The sequence below is a fragment of the Oncorhynchus nerka genome, linkage group LG18 (genome assembly GCF_034236695.1).
Source record: "Oncorhynchus nerka isolate Pitt River linkage group LG18, Oner_Uvic_2.0, whole genome shotgun sequence".
NCBI lineage: Eukaryota > Metazoa > Chordata > Actinopteri > Salmoniformes > Salmonidae > Oncorhynchus > Oncorhynchus nerka.
In genome coordinates, this window is record NC_088413.1 from 59,270,030 (window position 1) to 59,293,342 (window position 23,313).

Below are 23,313 nucleotides of genomic sequence, written 5' to 3' on the forward strand. Positions count from 1 at the left end.
TGGTTTCTTGAGGAGGTAGGCTATATGATCACATTGGTAATAGATCAGTTGTTGTATTACATGTGAGGCACAGCTGAGTGAGCATACATTTATATCATTTGATTTTAATTTAAATTTTACTGGCTGATGGTGCCTGCATCTGATGGTCAGTCTCAGCAGAGGGAGAGAGCAGCAGACTGATGTTTTGCCTCTCAACGTCTCTCCACTCTCCCTGTCCTCCACTGACACTGACCAAAAAGGGAGACCTTCTTCCAGCTGATGGTGTAACTTGTGTCACACCACATTATTTCTGCCTCATGCACAAATTCATATTGTTACTCCTATGAACAGAGAAATGTAATTATCCCCCCTCAAAAAACAAGCCGCTAATAACAACAACACAAGCCTATAGATGCACTTTCCAACTCATTCATTACTACTGCAGTGCTTGTTGTAGCGCGAGTGGAATTATGAAGAACACACGTTTTATGGCTCATAAAAGTGTTGAGTAAAAAGTGTTGACAGTGCTGAGTAAGAACTTAAACATGAACTCACTCATATAAACAGCAGCTCTTTAATGTATTCGTTGACGGTCTCTCTCTAGTCATGGTTTTAAAAGTTTTGAAATCTCACAGTATCAATTTTGCTGTAGATTTCTTTTATGCCTGCTATGTTACTGCAGACATGGTCATCTGAACTATCCAAATAGCCAAATAGTAGGCCTACGTGCACATGATTTGCTCACCGGGCCCGCCGGGAAGACAGAGTTTGTACCTTCAGACACATGAAATGGTTCAAACACCTGGTTGATGTGCTAACAATCATCTGCAAGTTATGAGCAGTCAGAAGTTCACACATCAAGTAGGCTACTGGGCAGCACTTAAAGTAGATGGCCCTAGTAAAAAAAACAGTACTAGACAACACCAGATTAAGACCTTTAGCTATGGAATGAAGCACTTTAGTATGTTTTAAGTGCCCTTTCAATTGTACTGTATCTCTATATGCTAAGACCTGGCTTGGGCTGAAGAGGTTATTTAAAGCCTTTTGGGAACATCCTTTGACAATCATTGAATTTCAGATTTTACTGCAAGGTCAGGTCCAGGACATCATGTTTTTTACCATGTCCATCCAGCCTGGGTTCAAAGGTGTTTCTGCTGGTGTGATGGTAGAGAGTTTTGCCTGACTGACTGTGCTGTGCATTTTGTGTCCTGTCCAGTCTCTCTACATCCGTCCCTGGTGAATGTCCACATCCAGCACCCCCATGAGGCTGAGGTCCAGATCCACCAGGTAGCCCGGGTCAAGCTTGGCCAGAGACCCCCCGCAGCCGAGGGGGGTCACTCTATACAGCAGCGCTCCCAACCTGGCCTTGGCAACGGCAATGGGCATGAGCATGGGCACTCCAATGGAAACGGACACGGGAATGGGAATGGCCACGGAAACGGACACACCTTAGCCAACGGGAACGGCAGCAGCAACTCCAGACCCCGGCAGAACGGATATGTGGGAAGGTGCTTCCAGGAGACTGTCGATGGACAGGTACAGTGATGTACACTGAACACAGTCAATTATAGTTGATGATGATCCTAGCTAGGGCTGTGGAGGTCATGACATTTTGTCAGCCGTTAACTGTCATACAAATAACTGCCGGTCTCACGGTAATTGACCCTTAAATAATAAAACGCGTTTAGTATCTGCGGGCTTCCACGCATAGCCTACAAGCCACTGATGCGGACCTTTGGAACATCTACATTTTAAAAAGTCTAATAAATGTATTTAATATCGCCTACACCTGCACAATAAATACATTATTTATTTTAGACAGGTCTAAAGGAATGATGATATGAAGAAAATGTTGTTTATTTCAGAAGAACAGAATAGCGTATTCTGAGTTGTCCTTATGTTAGGGCCTGATATGACTGTGGGCAGACAAGATTTGCTAAGATTTCCCCTACCATTATTTTATAATAAGAATAATACAATTGAACATAGCTGAATAAAATAGAAAGGATATTTTGTCCAAACGTTTTTCGAGGGAATATGCACATGCACCTATTCTGTGTCGAGCGGTTAATTAACAAAGTCACAATTTGAAACAGGTCCTACTATATGCTTGATTTATAATTATTCATGCAACTTTAATTGAGATTCAAACCTTAGCCTATATGTTTTGATTTCTAATACATTGTAAGGCTGCATGATGCAACTCTAATGATGATTTGAAAATAGGCTACGCTAACAGTTAGTTGTGATACACACCTTATATAGGCCTATGGGCAAGGCTACATGATGCGTGTCACTATGATTCTCACTCATCAGACTATTCTCAATGTAATCATGTCTTTAAATACAGTATACTAAATAATATATGTGTGGAATTAGTTTTGGTTTAGAATGGGCCGTTATCATGCACCTGTCGGAACAAGAGCAGGGGAAAAAAGACGTCATCAGTATGCACTTGAATAGCGAATGGAGGATGCTAGGATGCTAATAGCGAATGGAGGATGGAGGATGCTAATAGTGAATGGAGGATGCTAGGATGCTAATAGCGAATGGAGGATGCTAGGATGCTAATAGCGAATGGAGGATGCTAGGATGCTAATAGCGAATGGAGGATGCTAGGATGCTAATAGCGAATGGAGGATGCTAGGATGCTAATAGCGAATGGTAGGCTACTCTGTTGTAAAGCAAACCAATGTGCTAATATTAGGAAAGTTGAGAAATAAATATAGTAGGCCTTAATAAAGGCCATCAACTTAGTTTTCTCATGCAATTGGATAGTATAGCCAATAGAAATGTTGCATAACATGGGTTTATAAGAACACTTATTTCATTCCGTTCATCAACCAGATATGAGGAGCTGGCTCTCGCTCCACAACAGGTGATCCTTTTCTACTCAAACTCTGAATGCAAGAACTCTTAAGTGTTTGATTTTCAATTTAATTTGCATTGACATCAGAGTGATTAGAGGGACAGTAGAGCCCTGAGTACCAGGCCATTAGTGAGTTTGGTAGACTACTAATGACCATCAGTGGCATCAGAATGCAGTTTTGGAGAAGCCTAGTTACCATGACTGGTAATATGGTCAGGATGTTTGCCTAGTCTTTGAGGTGAAGACCAAGTTTGGCTTCTGTGTGTTTTACCGTTTGTGCCGCAGGGCAGCATACCTACCTTCCCTCCTCTGTCTGTCTGGTAGAAGCTGCCTATGTTCGAATTTATCCTGCATCCAGTTATGAGTTGTCAACACATTGGTCATCTCATGTTCCCCTCCCAACACACACAGACGTGTCAGAAGTTAGTTATGAGTTAGGCCTGAAATGAAGGGAAAAGGAAGGAGACTGAAATCCACTACTTGTCTCAAAGACAAGGCGAACTGCTACACCCACAATGCATCTCCTTCACACTCTCTCACACACACAGAGTAAATAAAGACAGAGCAGTGGTGGCCAGTGGAGGAAGAAATTGGAGGACAGGCTCTTTGGAATGGCTGGAATGGAATGATTGGAAAGGTATCAAACTCATGGAAACCATATGTTTGCGATACCGTTCCATTCCAGCCATTACCATGAGCCGTTACTCAGATTTCTAACTCCACTGGCTGCCACTGGTAATTAGAGTTCCTCACGGAGGTCCTGTACAGGCAGCATCTGTTGGCTAGGCTGTAAGAGATGCTCCTTCCTTTGTGTTTCCAACCCTAACGGTAGTTTCCTCTGTAGAGCTGCTGCCAGGCCAGTGTTGGGCTATGTGATATCTGCTGCTGGACACAGAGCAGAGGAGCAGAGGGAGAGTATGTTTGTGCTGGAGGGGATCTCTCATTGTCTATGCCATGTCTTCATCCTGCGGTTGCTTACTGGTTTTCCTCAAATAAGATCTCTGTTTGGTCTTGACTGACTTTGCCAGTGCGTGCCCTAGTTAGGTGTTCCATAGCAATGTGTCCTTATCTTTTCTTCCAAAAGATCCATGAGGCACCATTTGCCAGGCAGTGAGGTTTGATAATAATCTCTCCAAAATTAGCCAAGCTCCTTAATTAAACAAACCATGCCAGCAGCAGCAGCAGCATTACAGCTATTTGTGGATCAGCCTGATTGTGTCCTCTGCTGCTGTCTAACCAGTCTCAGGTGTGTTCTGTTCAGCTCACTCTGTCCACTTTCCGATGGGAAGACTCACACACTACTACACACCCATGCATACACACACAGCACACACACAGCACACACACACGCACACACACAGACACACAGGTATTCCACACACACAAATACAGTGACGTTAAGCAACATACTATCAAATGAGGTGGAAAAGGAAGGTGTCAGTGATGTGTCCTGTGTTGTGTGAGTGTGTTGAGATGTGTATGTGTTGTCATTGCAGTGTGGGAAGCCTCTTCCTGGCCTGACCAAACAGGATGACTGCTGTGGAAGTGTGGGAGCCTCATGGGGCCTGAACAAGTGCACAGAGTGTCCAACCAAACCAGGTGAGTCCCCTCACATACTGAACACACTGAACCACTGAACCTTCTCCAGTGCTTTACCTTGTGTTATATATTTGTTATGATGTGTTAATGTAGCTAAACATCTCCTTTTACTTCATTCATAAACACAATGTATCTCGGAGAATAACAGTCAATTACTTTAACATGGGGTGATAATTCAGGATGATTGCTGATTTGTGTATTCTAGATTAGAAGGATTGTGCCTCGACTTCATTGGCATCGGGACTTACTTGTCGTCTTATTAGAAAATTAAGCAGTTTGGCAGGAGTGCCACCCAGCCTGCGGGCAGGCAGAGAAAGAGGCTGACTCTCCCTCTCCTACTTTAAGTAACAGAAGAGAATGAACCGCGGTGGTCCCTGACCATAGCTGCCTGGACTGTCGCTGCTGTGTGTTCCCTCATTGTGTTTGTAGTAGAAGAGCACTCCTGACCCCTGATGACCCCCCCCCAAGGACCCCCAAGTGCTGTTACTGGAGCTCTCTAAGGAGGTGTGTGACGGTTGGGAGAGACTGTCCCTGCCCTTCACTGTTAATTCCTATCAGGAAGAGGTCTGGCTGCGGTAGATGTCAATTGCCTGCACAGGGTGCTGTCATAGCCTGTCCCTGTTTAGTGTGTCTGTCTGCCGGAGCTCTAATCGTGAGCAGACATCATCTCACTCAGGTCCAATTCATCACAAACACAAATCTATTCTTCTCTTCTCTCTGTGCCAGAATCTCTCTCAAGACCCACATCAGCATCTCTTTTGGATTCCAGATGGTTTCATCTCCTCTGTCCTGTGAAGTGGGGAGAAACAGAACTATCCCTCCGTTCTCTCATGATGTAGTTGTTTAGGGGCAGCTTGGGCCTCGGTCCCAGGTCACATGCAGAGTCAGATGAGAGAATGAAAGACAAAAAGAGAAGGATGAAGCCACATAGGTCCCATGCTAGTTGGTATACTTTGAAGGACTTAATAGGGAATACTTGGCATTTCTTTCCAGTCTTATTGTTCCCTGTATAGAAATATGTCCAGAACTCGCTTTAACTGGCTTGATTATACTTTGTATAACTAAAACAAGTGGACAAGCATAAATTAAGAGTAATCATTTTGTCATCCCGTACATCTCTCTGGGACTGGTCAGGTCAGTCAGTTGAAGGCTTGATGACAAAAATCTGTAAGGAAGTCATTTTGTCATGTAAGTTATTGTGGACATCGACGTCTTGCTCCCAGACAAATTAAACAACTTCTTTGCTCGCTTTGAGGACAATACAGTGCCACTGACACGGCCCGCTACGAAAGCCTGTGGGCTCTCCTTCACCGTGGCCAACGTGAGTAAAACATTTAAATGTGTTAACCCTCTCAAGACTGCCGGCCCAGACGGCATCCCTAGCCACATCCGCAGAGCATGCGCAGACCAGCTGGCTGGTGTGTTTACGGACGTATTCAATCAATCCCTATCCCAGTTTGCTGTGCCCACATGCCTCAAGATGGCCACCATTGTTCCTGTTCTCAAAAAGCTAAGGTACAGTAACTGAGCTAAACGACTACCGCCCGTAGCACTCACTTCTGTCATCATGAAGTGCTTTGAGAGACTAGTCAAGGATCATATCACCTCCACCCTACATGATACCCTAGACCCACTTCAATTTGCTTACCGCCCCAATAGGTCCGCAGACGACGAAATCGCCATCACACTGCCCTATCCCATCTGGACAAGAGGAATACCTATGTGAGAATGCCGTTCACTGACTACAGCTCATCATTTAACACCATAGTACCCTCCAAACTCGTCATCAAGCTGGAGACTCTGGTCTCGACCCCGTCATGTGCAACTGGGTCCTGGACTTTCTGACAGGCCGCCGCTGATCTTCAACACTGGGGCCCCACAAGGGTGCTTTCTCAGCCCTCTCCTGTTCTCCCTGTTCACCCATGACTGCGTGGCCATGCACACCTCCAACTCAATCATCAAGTTTGCAGACGACACAACAGTGATTGGCCTGATTACCAACAACGACGAGACGGCCTACAGGGAGGAGGTGAGGGCCCTCGGAGCATGGTGTCAGGAAAATAACCTCTCACTCAACGTCAACAAAACAAAGGAGATGATCGTGGACTTCAGGAAACAGCAGAGGGAGCATCCCCCCATTTACATCGATGGGACAGTCGTGGAGAAGGTGGAAAGTTTTAAGTTCCTCAGCATATACATCACAGACAAACTGAAATGTTCCACCCACACAGACAGCGTGGTGAAGAAGGCACAACAGCACCTCTTAAACCTCAGGAGGCTGAAGAAATTTGGCTTGTCACCAAAAACACTCACAAACTTTTACAGATGCACAATCGAGAGCATCCTGTCGGGCTGTATCACCGCCTGGTACAGCAACTGCTCTGCCCACAACTGAAATGCTCTCCAGAGGTTAGTGAGGTCTGCACAATGGTGCAAACTACCTGCCCTCCAGGACACCTACACCACCCAATGTCACACGAAGGCTAAAAAGATAACCAAGGACAACAACCACCCGAGCCACTGGCTGTTCACCCCACAATCATCCAGAAGGTGAGGTCAGTACAGGTGCATCAAAGCTGGGACCCAGAGACTGAAAAATAGCTTCTATCTCAAGGCCATCAAACTGTTAAACAGCCATCACTAACATTGAGTGGCTGCTGCCAACATACAGACTCAAATCTCTGGCCACTTGAATACATTTAATAAATGGATTTAATAAAGGTATCACTAGTCACTTTAAATAACACCACTTTAATAATGTCTACATATCCTACATTACTCATCTCATATATATATACTGTATTCTATACCATCTACTGCATCTTGCCTATGCCGCTCAGCCATCGCTCATCCATATGTTTATATGTACATATTCTCATTCACCCCTTTAGATTTATGTGTATTAGGTAGCCAATACAATTTGATTTGATACCTTAGAGAACTATTTATGACTCTTTATAGCTTGTAAGAAACTGCTAAATGTTTTTTGCACCCCATGGCAAAAAGTGTAGAATTGTAGGAAATAAGCTTTAAACGTGCAACATTTCCTCTCCAACAACAAGAGGGGTGTGGACAGTTTGTGTCATGAACGGTGCTTGTGCCCATAGAAATAGACGTGGCGCGTGCTCACATGCACAGGGGAGTGCGGGATGTTCCCCAATGCTGGAAGGGGGGCCCCAAGTGAAAAAGCTTGGGAACCTATGGCTTAGACCACTTGTTCCACCTACTGTTTCCAGAACCTTTTAATGTGTCTCCTCTGGTCAGCTCTAAGTCAAATCAAATCACATTTTATTTGACACATGCGCCGAATACAACAGGTGTAGACCTTACGGTGAAATACTGACTTACAAGCCTGTAACCAACAATGCAGTTTTAAGAAAATACAACACAAAAAAAGGTAAGATAACAATAACAGATCATTAAAAAGCAGCAGTAAATACCATTGCAGGGCTATATACAGGGGGTACCCGTACAGAGTCAATGTGTGGGGGCACTGGTGTCGAGGTAATTGAGGTAATATGTAAAGAGTTATATGTACAGAGTAATTAAAGTGACTATGCATAGATTATAACAGAGAGTAGCAACAGCGTAGAAGGGGGGTGGCACTGCAAATAGTCAGGGTAGCCATTTGATAAGCTGTTTAAGAGTCTTATGGCTTGGAGGTTGAAGCTGTTTAGAGCCTCTTGGACCTAGACTTGGTGCTCGGGTACTGCTTGCCGTGTGGTAGCAGAGAGAACACTCTCTGACTAGGGTGGCTGGAGTCTTTGACCATTTTTAGGGCCTTCCTCTGACACCGCCTGGTATAGAGGTCCTGGATGGCAGGAAACTTGGCCCCAGTGATGTACTGGGCCGTACGCACTACCCTCTGTAGTGCTTTGCGGTCGGAGGCCGAGCAGTTGCCATACCAGGCAGGATGCTCTCGATGGTGCAGCTGTAAAACCTTTTGAGCATCTGAGGACCCATCCCAAATCTTTTCAGTCTCCTAAGGGGGAATAGGTTTTACCGTGCCCTCTTCACAACTGTGTTGGTGTGCTTTTACCATATTAGTTTATTGGTGATGTCAAGGAACTTGAAGCTCTCAACCTGCTCCACTACAGCGCTGTTGATGAGAATGGGGGCGCGCTCTGTCCTCCTTTTCCTTTAGTCCACAATCATCTCCTTTGTCTTGAGCACGTTGAGGGAGAGGTTGTTTTCCTTGCACCACACTGTAAGGTCTCTGACCACCTCCCAATAGGCTGTCTCATTGTTGTCGGTGATCAGGCTACCCTGAGAGGCCCCCTGTGTTGAGGATCAGCATGGTGGATGTGTTGTTACCTGCCCTTACCACCTGGGGGCGGCCCGTCAGGAAGTCCAAGATCCAGTTGCAGATGGAGGTGTTTAGTCCTTAGCTTAGTGATGACCTTTGAGGGCACTATGGTGTTGAACGCTGAGCTGTAGTCAATGAACAACATTCTCACATAGGTGTTCCTTTTGTCCTGGTGTGAAAGGGCAGTGTGGTGTGCAATAGAGATTGTATCATCTGTTGGTGCTGTATGCAAATTGGAGTGGGTCATGGGTTTTTGGGATAATGGTGTTGATGTGAGCCATGACCAACCTTTCAAAGCATTTCATGGCTACAGACGTGACTGCTACGGGTCGGTAGTCATTTAGGCAGGTTACCTTAGTGTTCTTGAGCACAGGGACTATGGTTGTCTGCTTGAAACATGTTGGTATTACAAACTCAGACAGGGAGAGGTTGAAAATGTCAGTGAAGACACTTGCCAGTTGGTCAGCGCATGCTCGCAGTACACGTCCTTGTAATCCGTCTGGCCCTGCGGCCTTGTGAATGTTGACCTGTTTAAAGGTCTTACTCACATCAACTGTGGAGAGAGTGGTCAAACAGTCGTCCAGAACAGCTGATGCTCTCATGCGTGTTTCAGTGTTACTTGCCTCGAAGCGAGCATAGAAGTTATATAGCTCGTCTGGTAAGTTCATGTGACTGGGCAGCTCTTGGCTGTGCTTCCCATTGTAGTCTGTAATAGTTTGCAATTGCTGTCACATCCGACGTGTGTCGGAGCCGGTGTAGTACGATTCCATCTTAGTCCTGTATTGATGCTTTTCCTGTTAGATGTTTAATCGGAGGGCATAGTGGAATTTCTTACAAGCTTCCGGGTTAGAGTCCTGCTCCTTGAATAAATCAGCTCTACCCTTTAGCTCAGTGCGAATGTTCCCTGTAATCCATGGCTTCTGGTTGGGGTATGTACGTACAGTCACTGTGGGGACGACATCCTCAATGCACTTTTTGATAAAGCCAGTGACTGATGTGGTGTATTCCTCAATGTCATCGGAAGAATCCCGGAACATGTTCCAGTCTGTGATAGCAAAATAGTCCTGTAGTTTAGCATCTGCTTCATCTGACCATTTTTTTTATAGACTGAGTCAGTTGTGCTTCCTGCTTCAATTTTTGTTTGTAAGCAGGAATCAGGAGGATAGAATTATGGTCAGATTTGCCAAATGGAGGGCGAGAGAGAGCTTTGTACGCGTCTGTGTGTGGAGTAAAGGTGGCCTAGAATTTTTTTTCCTCTCTGGTTGCACATTTAACATGCTGATAGAAATGAGGTAAAACTGATTTAAGTTTCCCTGCATTAAAGTCCCCGGCCACTAGGAGCGCCGCCTCTGGATGAGCTCTTTCCTGTTTGCTTATGGCGGTATACAGCTCATTGAGTGCGGTTTTAGTGGCAGCATCGGTCTGTGGAGATACATCCCTGGATGTATCTCTCTGCTCCCTGTCTTTGTCTTCAGTCTTAACTCTGATTCCCACACCATTCCCACATCTTTCTCCTGTTGTTCTCCCTCTATCCGATGGCAAGGATTCACTGAACTCTGACTGATTTGTTAAGAGATTTCCCATCCAAGACACTGCCAGACTACATTGTTATTTTTGGTAGTTAAAGTATTATTATTGTTATATGGAGTGGAGAAAGCCATGGTGCAGTGGGGAAACTAATGGGTTTGTGTTTTTGGGAAGGACGGAGGTTGACGTAATGGAGGTTATGACAGTGAGATGTGCTTGTCAGTCCCAGGCCTACACTGTGGAAGCCCCAGCCCTGTTCAGCCTTGTAGGATCGAATGCACTGTAAACCCACATGCTGCAAATTCCAATGCGTAATGAACTCCAGTTAAATAAGACCCTGGTCCATCTCTCCTTTCCCTTTGGAGAGACTGTGCCAAACCTTTTTAAATTTCAGGTTTGGAAAGGTTGACGTGTGTCCTCTCGCAGGAGAGGAGATGGAAGCAGTTAGAGCAGCTTGTCCCCCTGGGATGCAAGATGAAACCTGATTGGATGAGGAAAGGCAAGTGTTAGGTATGTAGTTAACAGCTAATTTGCTTTCGAAGTATATTAGGAAACATATCTAATGAAGTGAATCCAGCTCTTTGTAGATACAGTAGATCAGATCACTAAAATGATAGTGCCCGAGAAGCCGGTGTTTGGAGGCCGGCTGGCTGGTCGTTCGTTCTGTTTAAGATGTTTTCTAGTGACATTTATTTGGATACATCCATAACAATTAGTTAATGATGCGCGATTTTGCCTGGCATAGAAAATGTGCTCTCTCGTTAGGACACTGTTGTTCAGAGGAGCTAGCCAACAACCCCGCACACACAATCACTGCAAACAAGCTGCATTTAATTTTGTTTTACCTGTTTTCTTTTACCTGTTTTATTTGTATATATCCATAAAAATGATGCCAGCTGATTCATGATTTCGACTGGCTGAGAAAAGCTGTCTGCCTGTCTGTCTCATCCCAACTAACGACACGTTCATTTCTATAGCACAGCTGGAGATCAAATTTCAGTATTAAAACAATGTTGCAAATGTTGAATAGACAGACAGCAAGGTCTATACAAATTGAAGTTCAGAACCAAATGCTAGTCTAAAAGAAGATAACGTCTAGATGCTTATTATAGTGCAGATCAAGTTTATAAATTGCCTGGCTGGGCTGATGAGACAGTATATTGCTCAGTGAGATGGAACAGAGTAAATAGGCATTTCACCGTCATAGCTTTAGCCGGTGGTAAATTGTGGAATAGCCACCGGCTGCTGGAATGTAGTTTTAACCAATCAGCATCCAGGATTAGACTCTCCCATTGTATAATGACAATGGTCTATCAGTGTTTCAGACTTTTTGGAACAGGGACCACCATGCTCTGGTTTTCTACATTGATCACTTTAAGTGAAAGGTTCATCATGTAAGATAATCTGAGACACTTGAGAAGAGGCCACTGGCTCTGCCCTGAGTGTGACTCTTTGACCTGGTGTGAGAGTGACTCTATATGGAGTATATGGTCACCCATAGTAATTCTATTTCTATGGTGCCACTAGGGTTGGGCAGTATACAGTCAGAGACTGTATAAAATGTTCTCAATGGGCTCATTAGCATTTAGCTGGATACCACCTAATCGCCACCACTCCCTGTGTGTTCCATGGCTTATGTAATTCCATAAAGCATGCCTCCGGTTGTCTCCCTATCTGTCATTCCGGGAAGTCTTCCCTCTCATTGACTCTTCTACTCCGGGACGCTGGGATGCTTCCCAGGGAGCAGGATCAGAGGTACCTCGGGCCCACATAAATCACAGTCCCAACCACAGGAGCCCTGGCCCTGGAGCCACCTCCTCCCGAGGCCACTGAGGTCACACCGTGATGCCACAGCATGATGATGTCAGCCTCCTGGCCCTCTGCCCCTCCTTCCTTGACCCAACCCCGCCCCACCAGGCCTGCCCTATACTGAGAAAGCACCCTCTCTTTGACTCTGACTCTCTCTCTCTCTCTCTCTCGTTATCCCTGACCATTAGATCACTAATATAAGATGAGGAGGAGGAGAGGGCAAGTTGCAAATTGACCCACATGAGATCATCCCTCCCAGTCCCATGGAGAAATGTTGAATCTGCCATTCATTTAGGACCAAAGCATGTGCGTGTTACTTTTTATTAGCAGTGATCAAACATTGAACACTTGTTAATGACCAAGATCAAAACCGAGCAATGGGTGTGACTTTGCTAAACATCTGCTGTGGTCCGTGCCAAGGTTCCAGGCTGCTCTCTCTCTTTACTGCTGCATCCGCTCTCTCACGGTGATTAGACAGAGACGTTTCCATCCTCTGATACGTTCGGATTCGTTCTGTGTTGATTTAGTTTAACGCCGGGTGTAAACAGTGTGAATCTTTTAGATAGACAGCGGTGTGGCCAAGGAGGGCTGACTTGGCCTGGCTGCTCACAGGTATAAATCCTAATGCAGACATAATCTATCTGTCCCAGAGAGCACCGCTGTCCAAGGCACCGTGCCAGTGAGTTGGAGGCACATGGAAATGAAATGTGTGTAATAAGATACATGTTAGGCTTGTTCATCATAGGGTATGGACTGTACCATGTCGTCTCTTGGCCCTTGCCCCAGTGGTAAATATTTCATGTCGAGTGGCGGCGGTGGGGGATTATGAGAGTGTGTCTGTTTTTAAATGGGAGGTCACAACCACACTGCCATGGGCTTCGTAAAGAAGGGAGGAGAGAAAATGATAAACTGTCAAACTACGAACAAAGATGCAAAATGCATCAAATGATGTTAAACACTGAGATAATGAATAGGATGTTTTTGAATAAGGATTCAATCAAACCGAACATGATTGAGATCAATGCCTTGATCGAAGCAGCTCAATTGTCTATATAGAATGTCTGCCACAACATGGTAATTGTTGGTGCCTGTGAACACACAGCTGGGAATTTAATTTACTCAATATCAAACTTTTAGCTGGTATACTGAGTTTTTTTGTAAGACAAATGTTTGCTTTGCATTAGTGTATTTATGTCTGGGACTGATCTCATCATGGGGATGTTGATGTAGGGCTAATTATTTACATTTGAGTTATTTAACAGACAGTCTTATCGAGAGCGACTGGTCCCCTGTGGGAGTCATTGCAAGCTCCATGCTCTACCAACTGAATCACAGGGGACCTAGGCTCATGTGACTGTCTCATCTGATGTCCCAGCGCTTGACTGGCTGGCTGCTACTGAAGGTCTTATTTACAGGGCTGGTGATATGGACCATGCCAGATTGGCAAACTTGGCGTGTGCCAAACAGACATTCGGCTTTGAAGGCAATTTACTTCCCGTTAGCTGTTTTCTCTAATCAGCCGTTGGCCTGGAGGCCAGAGGGAGATGACTTCTTTCTCATCTTTGTCTCAAAGGGAATGAAACAACTCCTTGTGATTAAAGAGTTGAGTTTGGTTTGCCCCTTGGGTCTCCCCATGGCGCCAGTTTGTCCCATGGCGGTTTGTTCTCAGAAAGCATGTCACTCATGTCTGTTGTGTTCCTATAGAATATCTAACGTTGGAATGGAAAGGGAAGATTGTCTCCCCTTCTCCTGTGGATTGCATCCATTCCCCCACTCTGGTCTACCTCTTCTTCTCAGGTTCTCCAGCTGAGGTTCTGGATTAGCCTGGAGGTAGGGAGTGACTGGGGGCAGGCCTCATGGGGGAGCTGGATATTGTGGGTTCAGTACAGTGCTATGCCTGTGAAGGATGTGCCAATCGGACCTCAAAATAGGCCTCTACATAATGATTGCACTAAATTTCCAATTAGATTTCTGTCAAGCAGAACCCATTTGACTAGCTAGACCTGCCCCTCTTCCTCCCCACTCCCCCTCTCTCTCCTTACCATCACTCCTCTTTTGCGTAACCTCTCCTCCTCTCTAAATACCCTCAGTAAACCCCCACATTGAAGCCTGTCCTAAGGTAGCTTTGACACCTGTTTTAGAGTAGAGCTTTCACTGAAATTGATTTGGCTCTCAAAAGAAAGCAATGCCACCTACTAAGAAATTGCATATGACGCTAAAGCTTCTATATGTATCTTTTTGGGTGACCAGACCAAATTCACATAGTAATGTGAGTTATAGATCTGCCATTCATTGAAAGCAAGTCTAAGAAGCGGTAGATATGTTCTATATGCGCTATTTCTATGCTTCCTGTTCTTAAGTTTCGTTTTGCGTCTTTTACTTTCGGTTTTGTACACAAGCTTCAAACATCTGAAAATACAATATTTGGGGTTTGAAAATATATTTCCCAACGGTTTAGATTAAAATTAGGCAAACTATTAGAATTTTAGCAACCAGGAAATGGTGAAGCGATTTCAGCATATTGCACAGTTAACTGTTTACAAGCAAATAGAGCTGAATGGTTGCAAATAAAATTCCTGATGCAATTTCAAGATGACTGTTGAAGTACAACAAATCAGTCAGGGGTGACAGTCTTTTGCAGTGAATGAATGAAGGGGGATACAAGTAAGGCCAACCGTCTGTGTCCCTGTGCTTCCTCTTTGTAAAGCACAATGAATATGCACCAGTCTGGTTTCTCTGTCCCAGCATCCATGTAACCAGGGGGAACACTAATGATGCAGCAAGGTCACTCTTGCGTTCGACTGCTTTGGGATCTGTGACAATGAACATTGTCTGGGTCAACATGACGGCATGTCAAAACCATTCCACAGTGGCATTCTACCCACAAAACATCCTGAACTAGGATATATGCTAGATACATAGCCTACAATAGATTTCGCTCTTTGGGTATGTTTGTTGTCGATTGCACTAGCCTATAACTACAGCCCAGAGTTTTTCCTGGTAGGGTAGTTAGGCAAAACTTCTGGTCCTATTTATGCAGTATATTTTTGGTTTGCCATTGTCTTTAGCAGTGGGTTGACCATAGACATGATGACTTGTCATCTCAGGTAACCTGCTGGTGAAGCTACTTCAGACAGACCTGCTCTCCTCTGTGTTCTCTCTAGTCTCTCAGTACTAATAAGCTTGACTGGGAGGCCCGCCCCCTGCTGGGCATCTCTTGGCATGTGCTCCTGCAGTCACTCAGGGCAGAATCTGATCCTGTCCTCATGGGGGGTCGCACCTGCACCACCCACTGCCCCGTCACAACAGCTCATTACCCAGATGCATCCCTGGGGATTCCATGGGTGCAGGACGGGGCGGGCAGACAGGAACAGGCGCTTCACTTTGACACAATTATCTCCGACCCAACAGAGGAGCTCCCGTCTGGTCTGACCCACTTCTGATCTGCTGTGTGAACCTTCAGGTACTTCCACTAGCCCTGCCTGCTCCACAGCCCTGAACGCACACTGCGTTGTGTCTGTCTCACAACCACTCAGATGGGATAACATGGAAAATGATTCAACACCATAAATAAGATTGTAGGTATATTCCAGGTACCCAACAAGACTTCACCCTCCTCATCCCTGCGATATTGATAGCCTGTTGATGAACTGAGGATCACCAATCCCACAAACGGAGAGAACTTTTGTAGCTGGATCTGGAATCGGAATTCCACCTAATTTTTTTCAAATTAACAGCTTATTACCTGTGTATGAAGGTAAAGGAAAATAAATGGCAGGGGTTCCCAAACAGAGGAAGAGGAGGGCTGACTGCAGGGTCTCTGTGTGGTGTGTGTCCTACAGTGCTTCATGGTGAGGTAAGGGCAGATGTGCTGATGTGGCTGTGGGGATCCCGGGCCTGTTTGCATGAAAGGGGCTCTTGTCAGGTCCTGTTGACCCACCGTCTACTTGCCTGTCAGACGGCCTGCGACACCACTGTCTGTCAGACTACCTGTCTGCGACATCACTGTTTGTCAGACTGCCTGCCTGCGACACCACTGTCTGTCAGACTGCCTGCCTGCGTCACCACTGTCTGTCAGACTACCTGTCTGCGACACCACTGTCTGTCAGACTGCCTGCCTGCGACACCACTGTCTGTCAGACTGCCTGCCTGCGACACCACTGTCTGTCAGACTGCCTGTCTGCGACACCACTGTCTGTCAGACTGCCTGCCTGCGACACCACTGTCTGACAGACTGCCTGCCTGCGACACCACTGTCTGTCAGACTGCCTGCCTGCGACACCACTGTCTGTCAGACTGCCTGTCTGCGACACCACTGTCTGTCAGACTGCCTGTCTGCGACACCACTGTCTGTCAGACTGCCTGTCTGCGACACCACTGTCTGTCAGACTGCCTGCCTGCGTCACCACTGTCTGTCAGACTGCCTGCCTGCGTCACCACTGTTTGTCAGACTGCCTGCCTGCGTCACCACTGTCTGTCAGACTTCCTGTCTGCGACACCACTGTCTGTCAGACTGCCTGCCTGCCTGCGACACCACTATCTGTCAGACTGCCTGTCTGCGACACCACTGTCTGTCAGACTGCCTGCCTGCGACACCACTGTCTGACAGACTGCCTGCGACACCACTGTCTGTCAGACTGCCTGTCTGCGACACTACTGTCTGTCAGACTGCCTGTCTGCGACACCACTGTCTGTCAGACTGCCTGCCTGCGTCACCACTGTCTGTCAGACTGCCTGTCAGCGACACCACTGTCTGTCAGACTGCCTGTCTGCGACACCACTGTCTGTCAGACTGCCTGTCTGCGACACCACTGTCTGTCAGACTGCCTGTCTGCGACACCACTGTCTGTCAGACTGCCTGTCTGCGACACCACTGTCTGTCAGACTGCCTGCTCGCCTGCGACACCACTGTCTGTCAGACTGCCTGCTCGCCTGCGACACCCTAAATATTGATGGTACTTATGGAGCTCACATATAAAGTTTGTCATACTGTGTACGTGTTTCAAGCTATGAATGAGAATGTGTGTGTGTGTGTAGACAGTATATGCTGGAAAATTTCTATCAGATGAGATCTCAATATCCTTTTCAAAGCTTGTGTTTGGCGCGATCTGATCAACTGGAAAAGACAAGAATGGTCTGGAAGTCACATGAAGTCAACATTTTTTTACTCTTCGACTGGATGTAAAGGGAGTGAATACATTGTACTGTCCCATCATGTTGAAATGAAAAAGACACCCTAGCCAGACTACAAAATTATGAGGAGGGCCATTCTCCTTTTAACATGTGTCTGATGATATTCTAGGAGGCTCTTCGTCTGCGTCTCCTCTTTCAGTTTTCCATAACTGTGAAATCTGTGACTAATCACATTGCTCCTGTCCAACATTCAGCTCCGATTTGCACCTACCTCAATCCCACCTCAACCCCTTCCCCCTATCCCTACAAGTGACGTCTCAGTGATTGCCATCTGATATTGAGAATAGCCTCCTTCCTCAGTACCAACAACTAAAGGAGCATGCCGAATTAATAATGACATCATGTTTTCAGGCCTCAGCAAGTCTATGGCTGCGCTGGGGGCATGAATGGACACAGAGTACAATGATGTACAATACTGGCTCTGTTTTTCTGTATATGTGTCCCCAGGGTCTATGTAATATGATTATTAATGATGTTGTGTGTTGTTGATGATTTTATGTGATGGCAGTACTGTCTTATAACTGTGGTTGATGGGGATCCATTTACATGGCAGCGTTTTGGTGTCCCGCAGGGCCCAGCTGTGGGTCCCCATCTAATTTCTCCCCCCGCTAAGCTCAGCACATTTGTAACATATGGTCCCCTGCTAGACATGAACCATCCCTCTCCCTCCATCTGTGTGTTATGGATGCAATGCTTTTTAAAGTAGACAAGCAGAATGTGATGTCTCTTTCTCTGATCAGTGCTTTTTCTTTTTCTCTTTTATCCCACAGCGTATGCAGTGATTGCGAACGGCCAAGTGGAATGCCCCAAGGGTTACAAGAGGGTGAACCTGACTCATTGTCAAGGTAAGGGGACGAAGATGACAGAGATGAAGATGATGTCCTGTTGATTTGCTTGTGTTTAGTTATACCATTAGCGCAGTGGTCACCAAGTTAGTCAAGCTCACTTTCACAGTCAAAAAGCAAGTTGAGCATATTGGCTATATGCCTGCCCTGACAATATTGTTCTTCTCAGACCATATTATATCTCAAACTTGAGTTTTGATAACAAAATAGATCAGTTGGTGTAGCACTTGCGAGGCAACGCTGAGCATAAAATGAAATTATTTGCTAATTATTTGCTTTTTATTTGACTGGACTGATGGTACCTGCTTCTGATGGTCATGGTGCTTTCAAGACAACTGGGAACTCGGGGGAAAAAACTATCAAATCATGATGCCAGTGATCTTCAGGTCAAAAAGTCGGAGCTGTAGAAAGATGCCAACGATTCGAGTTGGATGACCACCCGGCCAAAAAGTCCCAGTCGCATCTTGTTTTTTTGGGGGGAGTTCCAAGTTATCTTGAACGCACTGAAATTGTAAGTCAGAGATATCCGAATTCCCAGTTGTTTTGAACACGACATTAGTCTCAGCAGAGGGAGGGAGAGAGCAGCAGAGGGTCTGCCTCTCACGGTCCCTACTCTCTCCTTCCATTCCTCTGGTGAGACTGACCAGAGAGAGGAGACACCGTCTTCCACCGGATGGCAAAACTATAGTCGCACCTGCACAAATTAATGTAGTTCCTATGACCAGAGAAAGTTAAATATTCCTCTATATTAAAATAGACACTACCAGCTGCTAATAATGATAAAAAACGCAGGGCTATCGCTACACTTGGCTACTCATATATGGCAGCTGTATTGCGAGTGGAAGTAGGGAGAAGCGCGTTTTATGTTTTTAATCTTGTTGAAAAGTGTTGACAGTGCTGAATAAAAACTTAGATATGATCTCACTCATAAAACCAGCAGTTCTTTGCTGTGTTCTTTGACATTCTCTCTCTGGTCAGTGTTTTAAACCGGGATGCTGGCCTTCTAGGCAGAGTTCTTCTGTCCAGTGTCTGTGTTCTTTTGCCCATCTGAATCTTTTATTTTTATTGGCCAGTCTGAGATATGGCTTTTTCTTTGCAACTCTGCCTAGAAGGCCAGCATCCTAGAGTCACCTCTTCACTTTTGACATTGAGACTGCTGTTTTGCGGGTACTATTTAATGAAGCTGCCAGTTGAGGACTTGTGAGGTGTCTGTTTCTCAAACTAGACACTCTAATGTACTTGTCCTCTTGCTCAGTTGTGCACCGGGGCCTCCCACACCTCTTTCTATTCTGGTTAGTACCAGTTTGCGCTGTTTTGTTCTGTACACAGAGTTGTACGAGATCTTCATTTTCTTGGCAACTTCTCGCATGGAATAGCCTTCATTTCTCAGAACACGAATAGACTGATGAGTTTCAGAAGAAGAAGAAGAAGTTCTTTGTTTCTGGCCATTTTGTGCCTGTAATCGAAACCACAAATGCTGATGCTCCAGATATTCAACCAGTCTAAAGAAGGCCAGTTTTATTGCTTCTTTAATCAGAACAACAGTTTTCCGCTATGCTAACATAATTGTAAAAGGGTTTTCTAATGATCAGTTAGCCTTTTAAAATTATAAACTTGGATTAGCTAACACAACGTGCCATTGGAACACAGGAGTGATGGTTGATGATAATGGCCCTCTATGTAATGTAGATATTCAATTAAAAATCTGCCGTTTCCAGCTACAATAGTCATTTACAACATTAACAATGTACAGTGCATTTCTGATCAATTTGATGTTATTTTAATGGACAAAAAATGTGCCTTTCTTTCAAAAACAAGGACGATTCTAAGTGACCCCAAACTTTTGAACCGTAGTGTATGAACATAAAATAAAAGCTGTCAAGGACACTTTATGCTGTCCAAAATAGTGACAAGAGTTGCCAGCAAACGCAGTAATTAATTTAACTTTGATTCAACTTGCTTTTTCTGATCACTTCAAGATGTTAACTAACAGTCCCTCATTTTTGAGACTGAAAAACCAAACTGACAGATATTCACAATATTTACTGGCCAGCTTCAAAGTCTTATTCCCATTCTGCTGGAGCTCCATTCCCAAAAATCATTTTGAATTTCAGCCTTTAGAACAACTGCCAAGCATGCAAAACGGAGATTCTTCTGGGATGCTGTCATTATTATCAAGCAGGTGTCCTCCTTGCCAAAGTGTGATTCCTCACAGGAGGAGAAAGAGTCTGGTGTCATATTGTGTGTCTGAGCACAGACGTGATTCGCCCTGCTCTCTCTTTTTGCTCCTGGTGCTGGGCTCGGGGGCTTACAGTGGGCCTCGCGTCACAGATAGAATGGCCCCTCAGAAATACAAGCTGTTTTGTGACCTCAGGAGAGGCCTGTGTCTTCCAAACACTCCAGAAAAACACTGTAGAGGAACTGGTTCGGCTGGAGTCACCTATAGGGCTTCTTATGTAATGGAACATCTATGGCCTCACTGTCAGACGTTTAGTATGGGCTGAATCATTCATTTATTTTTTACTCCCGGTCTGAGATATGGCTTTTTCTAGAGAGAATATAGGCAGGACGACAGGCAAGCATTTCCATATTGGGCTTTTGAGGAATAACACATTGCTGTTCAGCTAAGGACAGGTCAAGTTCTTAACTGAGAAACATGCATCTCCAATTAATAGCAGCTTTGGAAAGGTTTGGAAAAGGATCACTCACTATTCCCAAGTCCTCGAATGGATGGGGTATTTGCCTCATGACTTATGTTTAGTGTCTGATTCAAAACATTTAAACAGCTCTGTCTTATTTGACAGAGAACCTCCCAGTCCCCACTCTAGCAGTACTCAACAATAATCCTGGATATTACTGTTAAATAAAGTATGGCTAGGTATTTCCTTTACAATGGCAGTAAATAATTATCATGGTTGTTTATGTGAATCCTCTACAAGTTTATTTTGGCCCTGCAGTCATAAAGTAAGAGATTACAGGTTGAGTGAGTTCAGGACAGGCAGGTTGTCAGTTTTAGCGCAGTCAGGGGACTCTTTGGCTGGAGTCATCATTCTGCGTCATTACTACAATAACAATGGTGTCATGAGAAACCTGTCGAGGAGAACTCTGATGGACGTCTGTGTGTTCCATCTGTACCGTGTACCATAAAAGAGAATGTCTGCGGCAGAATGAGCGCGCGACCAACCATGAAGTCAGATAGGTGTTGAGATTAGTGGAGGTCATGACAGGCTTTCATTCTCGTCAGTTCCAATCCCTTACCCTCGACCAGACTGTAGCACTAACACTATCCTGAATCAACCTAACCCTGGATTACAGACCCCATGTGATGAAGGAAGGCTGAGCCGAACGTTGAACTTCAGCCTTCAGTTCATCATCCAGATAACATACAGCTTAAACCGGTCTCAAGTAGTCCCTATAGTCCCACAGCGCCTCCACAGCAGTGTTGTTGTCTCTCTAAGTGCGAGGTAGCAGAGTTACGTTTCCCCAAGAGAAATGGTTTGGTTAGAGCTCAGTGTATAACCCCATGACAGCAGTTGTCCATTGCATCTTCTTTATGTGCCGCGTGGCTCACCCAAACAGGAAATATTGTCCGCCCATTTGCTTACAATTGAGTCAGCCTGTTTACATCATTAATAACAGAGGGGCTGGGGAAAGGTCAGCTAACGTTATGACCTTGAACTGGTTCCCCTTTTAATCCCCCATACCACCAACACACATGCATGCACACACACACACACACACACACACACACACACACGTGTAATTGTGCGCCTTACTTCACAATTGAATTTAAATGAGGCCTAACTGAATGATAAGGAGGGTGATGAGGTTGATTAATGATGAGTTTGTGTTATGCCTATTTACAGTTGAAGTCGGAAGTTTACATACACTTAGGTTGGAGTCATTAAAACTTGTTTTTCAACCACTCTACAAATGTCTTGTTAACAAACTATAATTTAGGCAAGTCGGTAAGGACATCTACTTTGTGCATGACACAAGTCATTTGTCCAACAATTATTTACAGACAGATTATTTCACTTATAACTGTATCACAATTCCAGTGGGTCAGAAGTTTACATACACTAAGTTGACTGTGCCATTTAAACAGCATGGAATATACCATAAAATGATGTCATGGCTTTAGAAGTTTCTGATAGGCTAATTGACATCATTTTAGTCAATTGGTGGTGTACTTGTGGATGTATTTCAAGGCCTACCTTCAAACTCAGTGCCTCTTTGCTTGACATCACGGGAAAATCAAAAGAAATTAGCCATGACCTCAATTCTGGTTCATCCTTGGGTGCAATTTCTAAATGCCTGAAGGTACCACGTTCATCTGTACAAACAATAATATGCAAGCATAAACTCCATGGGACCACGCAGCCATCATACCGTTAAGGAAGGAGACGTGTTCTGTCTGCTAGAGATGAACATACTTTGGTGCGAAAAGTGCAAATCAATCCCAGAACAACAGCAAAGGACCTTGTGAAGATGCTGGAGGAAACAGATACAAAAGTATCTATATCCACAGTAAGAGCGTCTGCTAAATGACTTAAATGTAAATGTAAATGTAAAATGAGTCCTATATCAATATAACCTGAAAGCCTGCTCAGCAAGGAAGAAGCCACTGCTCCAAAACAGCCATAGAAAAGCCAGACTATGGTTTGCAACTGCACATGGGGACAAAGATCGCACTTTTTGGAGAAATGTCCTCTGTTCTGATGAAACAAAAATAGAACTGTTTGGCCATAATGACCATTGTTATGTTTGGAGGAAAAAGGGGGAGGTTTGCAAGCCGAAGAACACCATCCCAACCGTGAAGCACGGGGGTGGCAGCGTCATGTTGTGGGGGTGCTTTGCTGCAGGAGGGACTGGTGCACTTCACAAAATAGATGGCATCATGAGGGAGCAAAATTATGTGGATATATTGAAACAACATCTCAAGACATCAGTCAGGAAGTTAAAGCTTTGTCGCAAATGGTTCTTCCAAATGGACAATGACTCCAAGCATACTTCCAAAGTTGTGGCAAAATGGCTTAAGGACAACAAAGTCAAGGTATTGGAGTGACCATCACAAAGCCCTGACCTCAATCCTTTAGAAAAATTGTGGGCAGAACTGAAAAAGCGTGTGCGAACAAGGAGGCCTACAATCCTGACTCAGTTACACCAGCTCTGTTAGGAGGAAT

The 23,313-nt window shown here is 45.0% G+C and overlaps 1 protein-coding gene across 2 annotated transcripts in view; it reads left to right on the top strand.

Moving 5' to 3' along the window:
* Positions 1 to 23,313, top strand: part of LOC115146789 (latent-transforming growth factor beta-binding protein 2-like) — a 156,998-nt gene that overhangs the window by 90,348 nt on the left and 43,337 nt on the right. For both annotated transcript variants that reach the window (XM_065004237.1, XM_065004238.1), the window contains exons 7-9: positions 1,196 to 1,515; positions 4,345 to 4,447; positions 18,053 to 18,127. In XM_065004237.1, the coding sequence (XP_064860309.1) occupies positions 1,196 to 1,515; positions 4,345 to 4,447; positions 18,053 to 18,127 (498 nt within the window). The remainder of the gene's footprint in view (positions 1 to 1,195; positions 1,516 to 4,344; positions 4,448 to 18,052; positions 18,128 to 23,313) is intronic.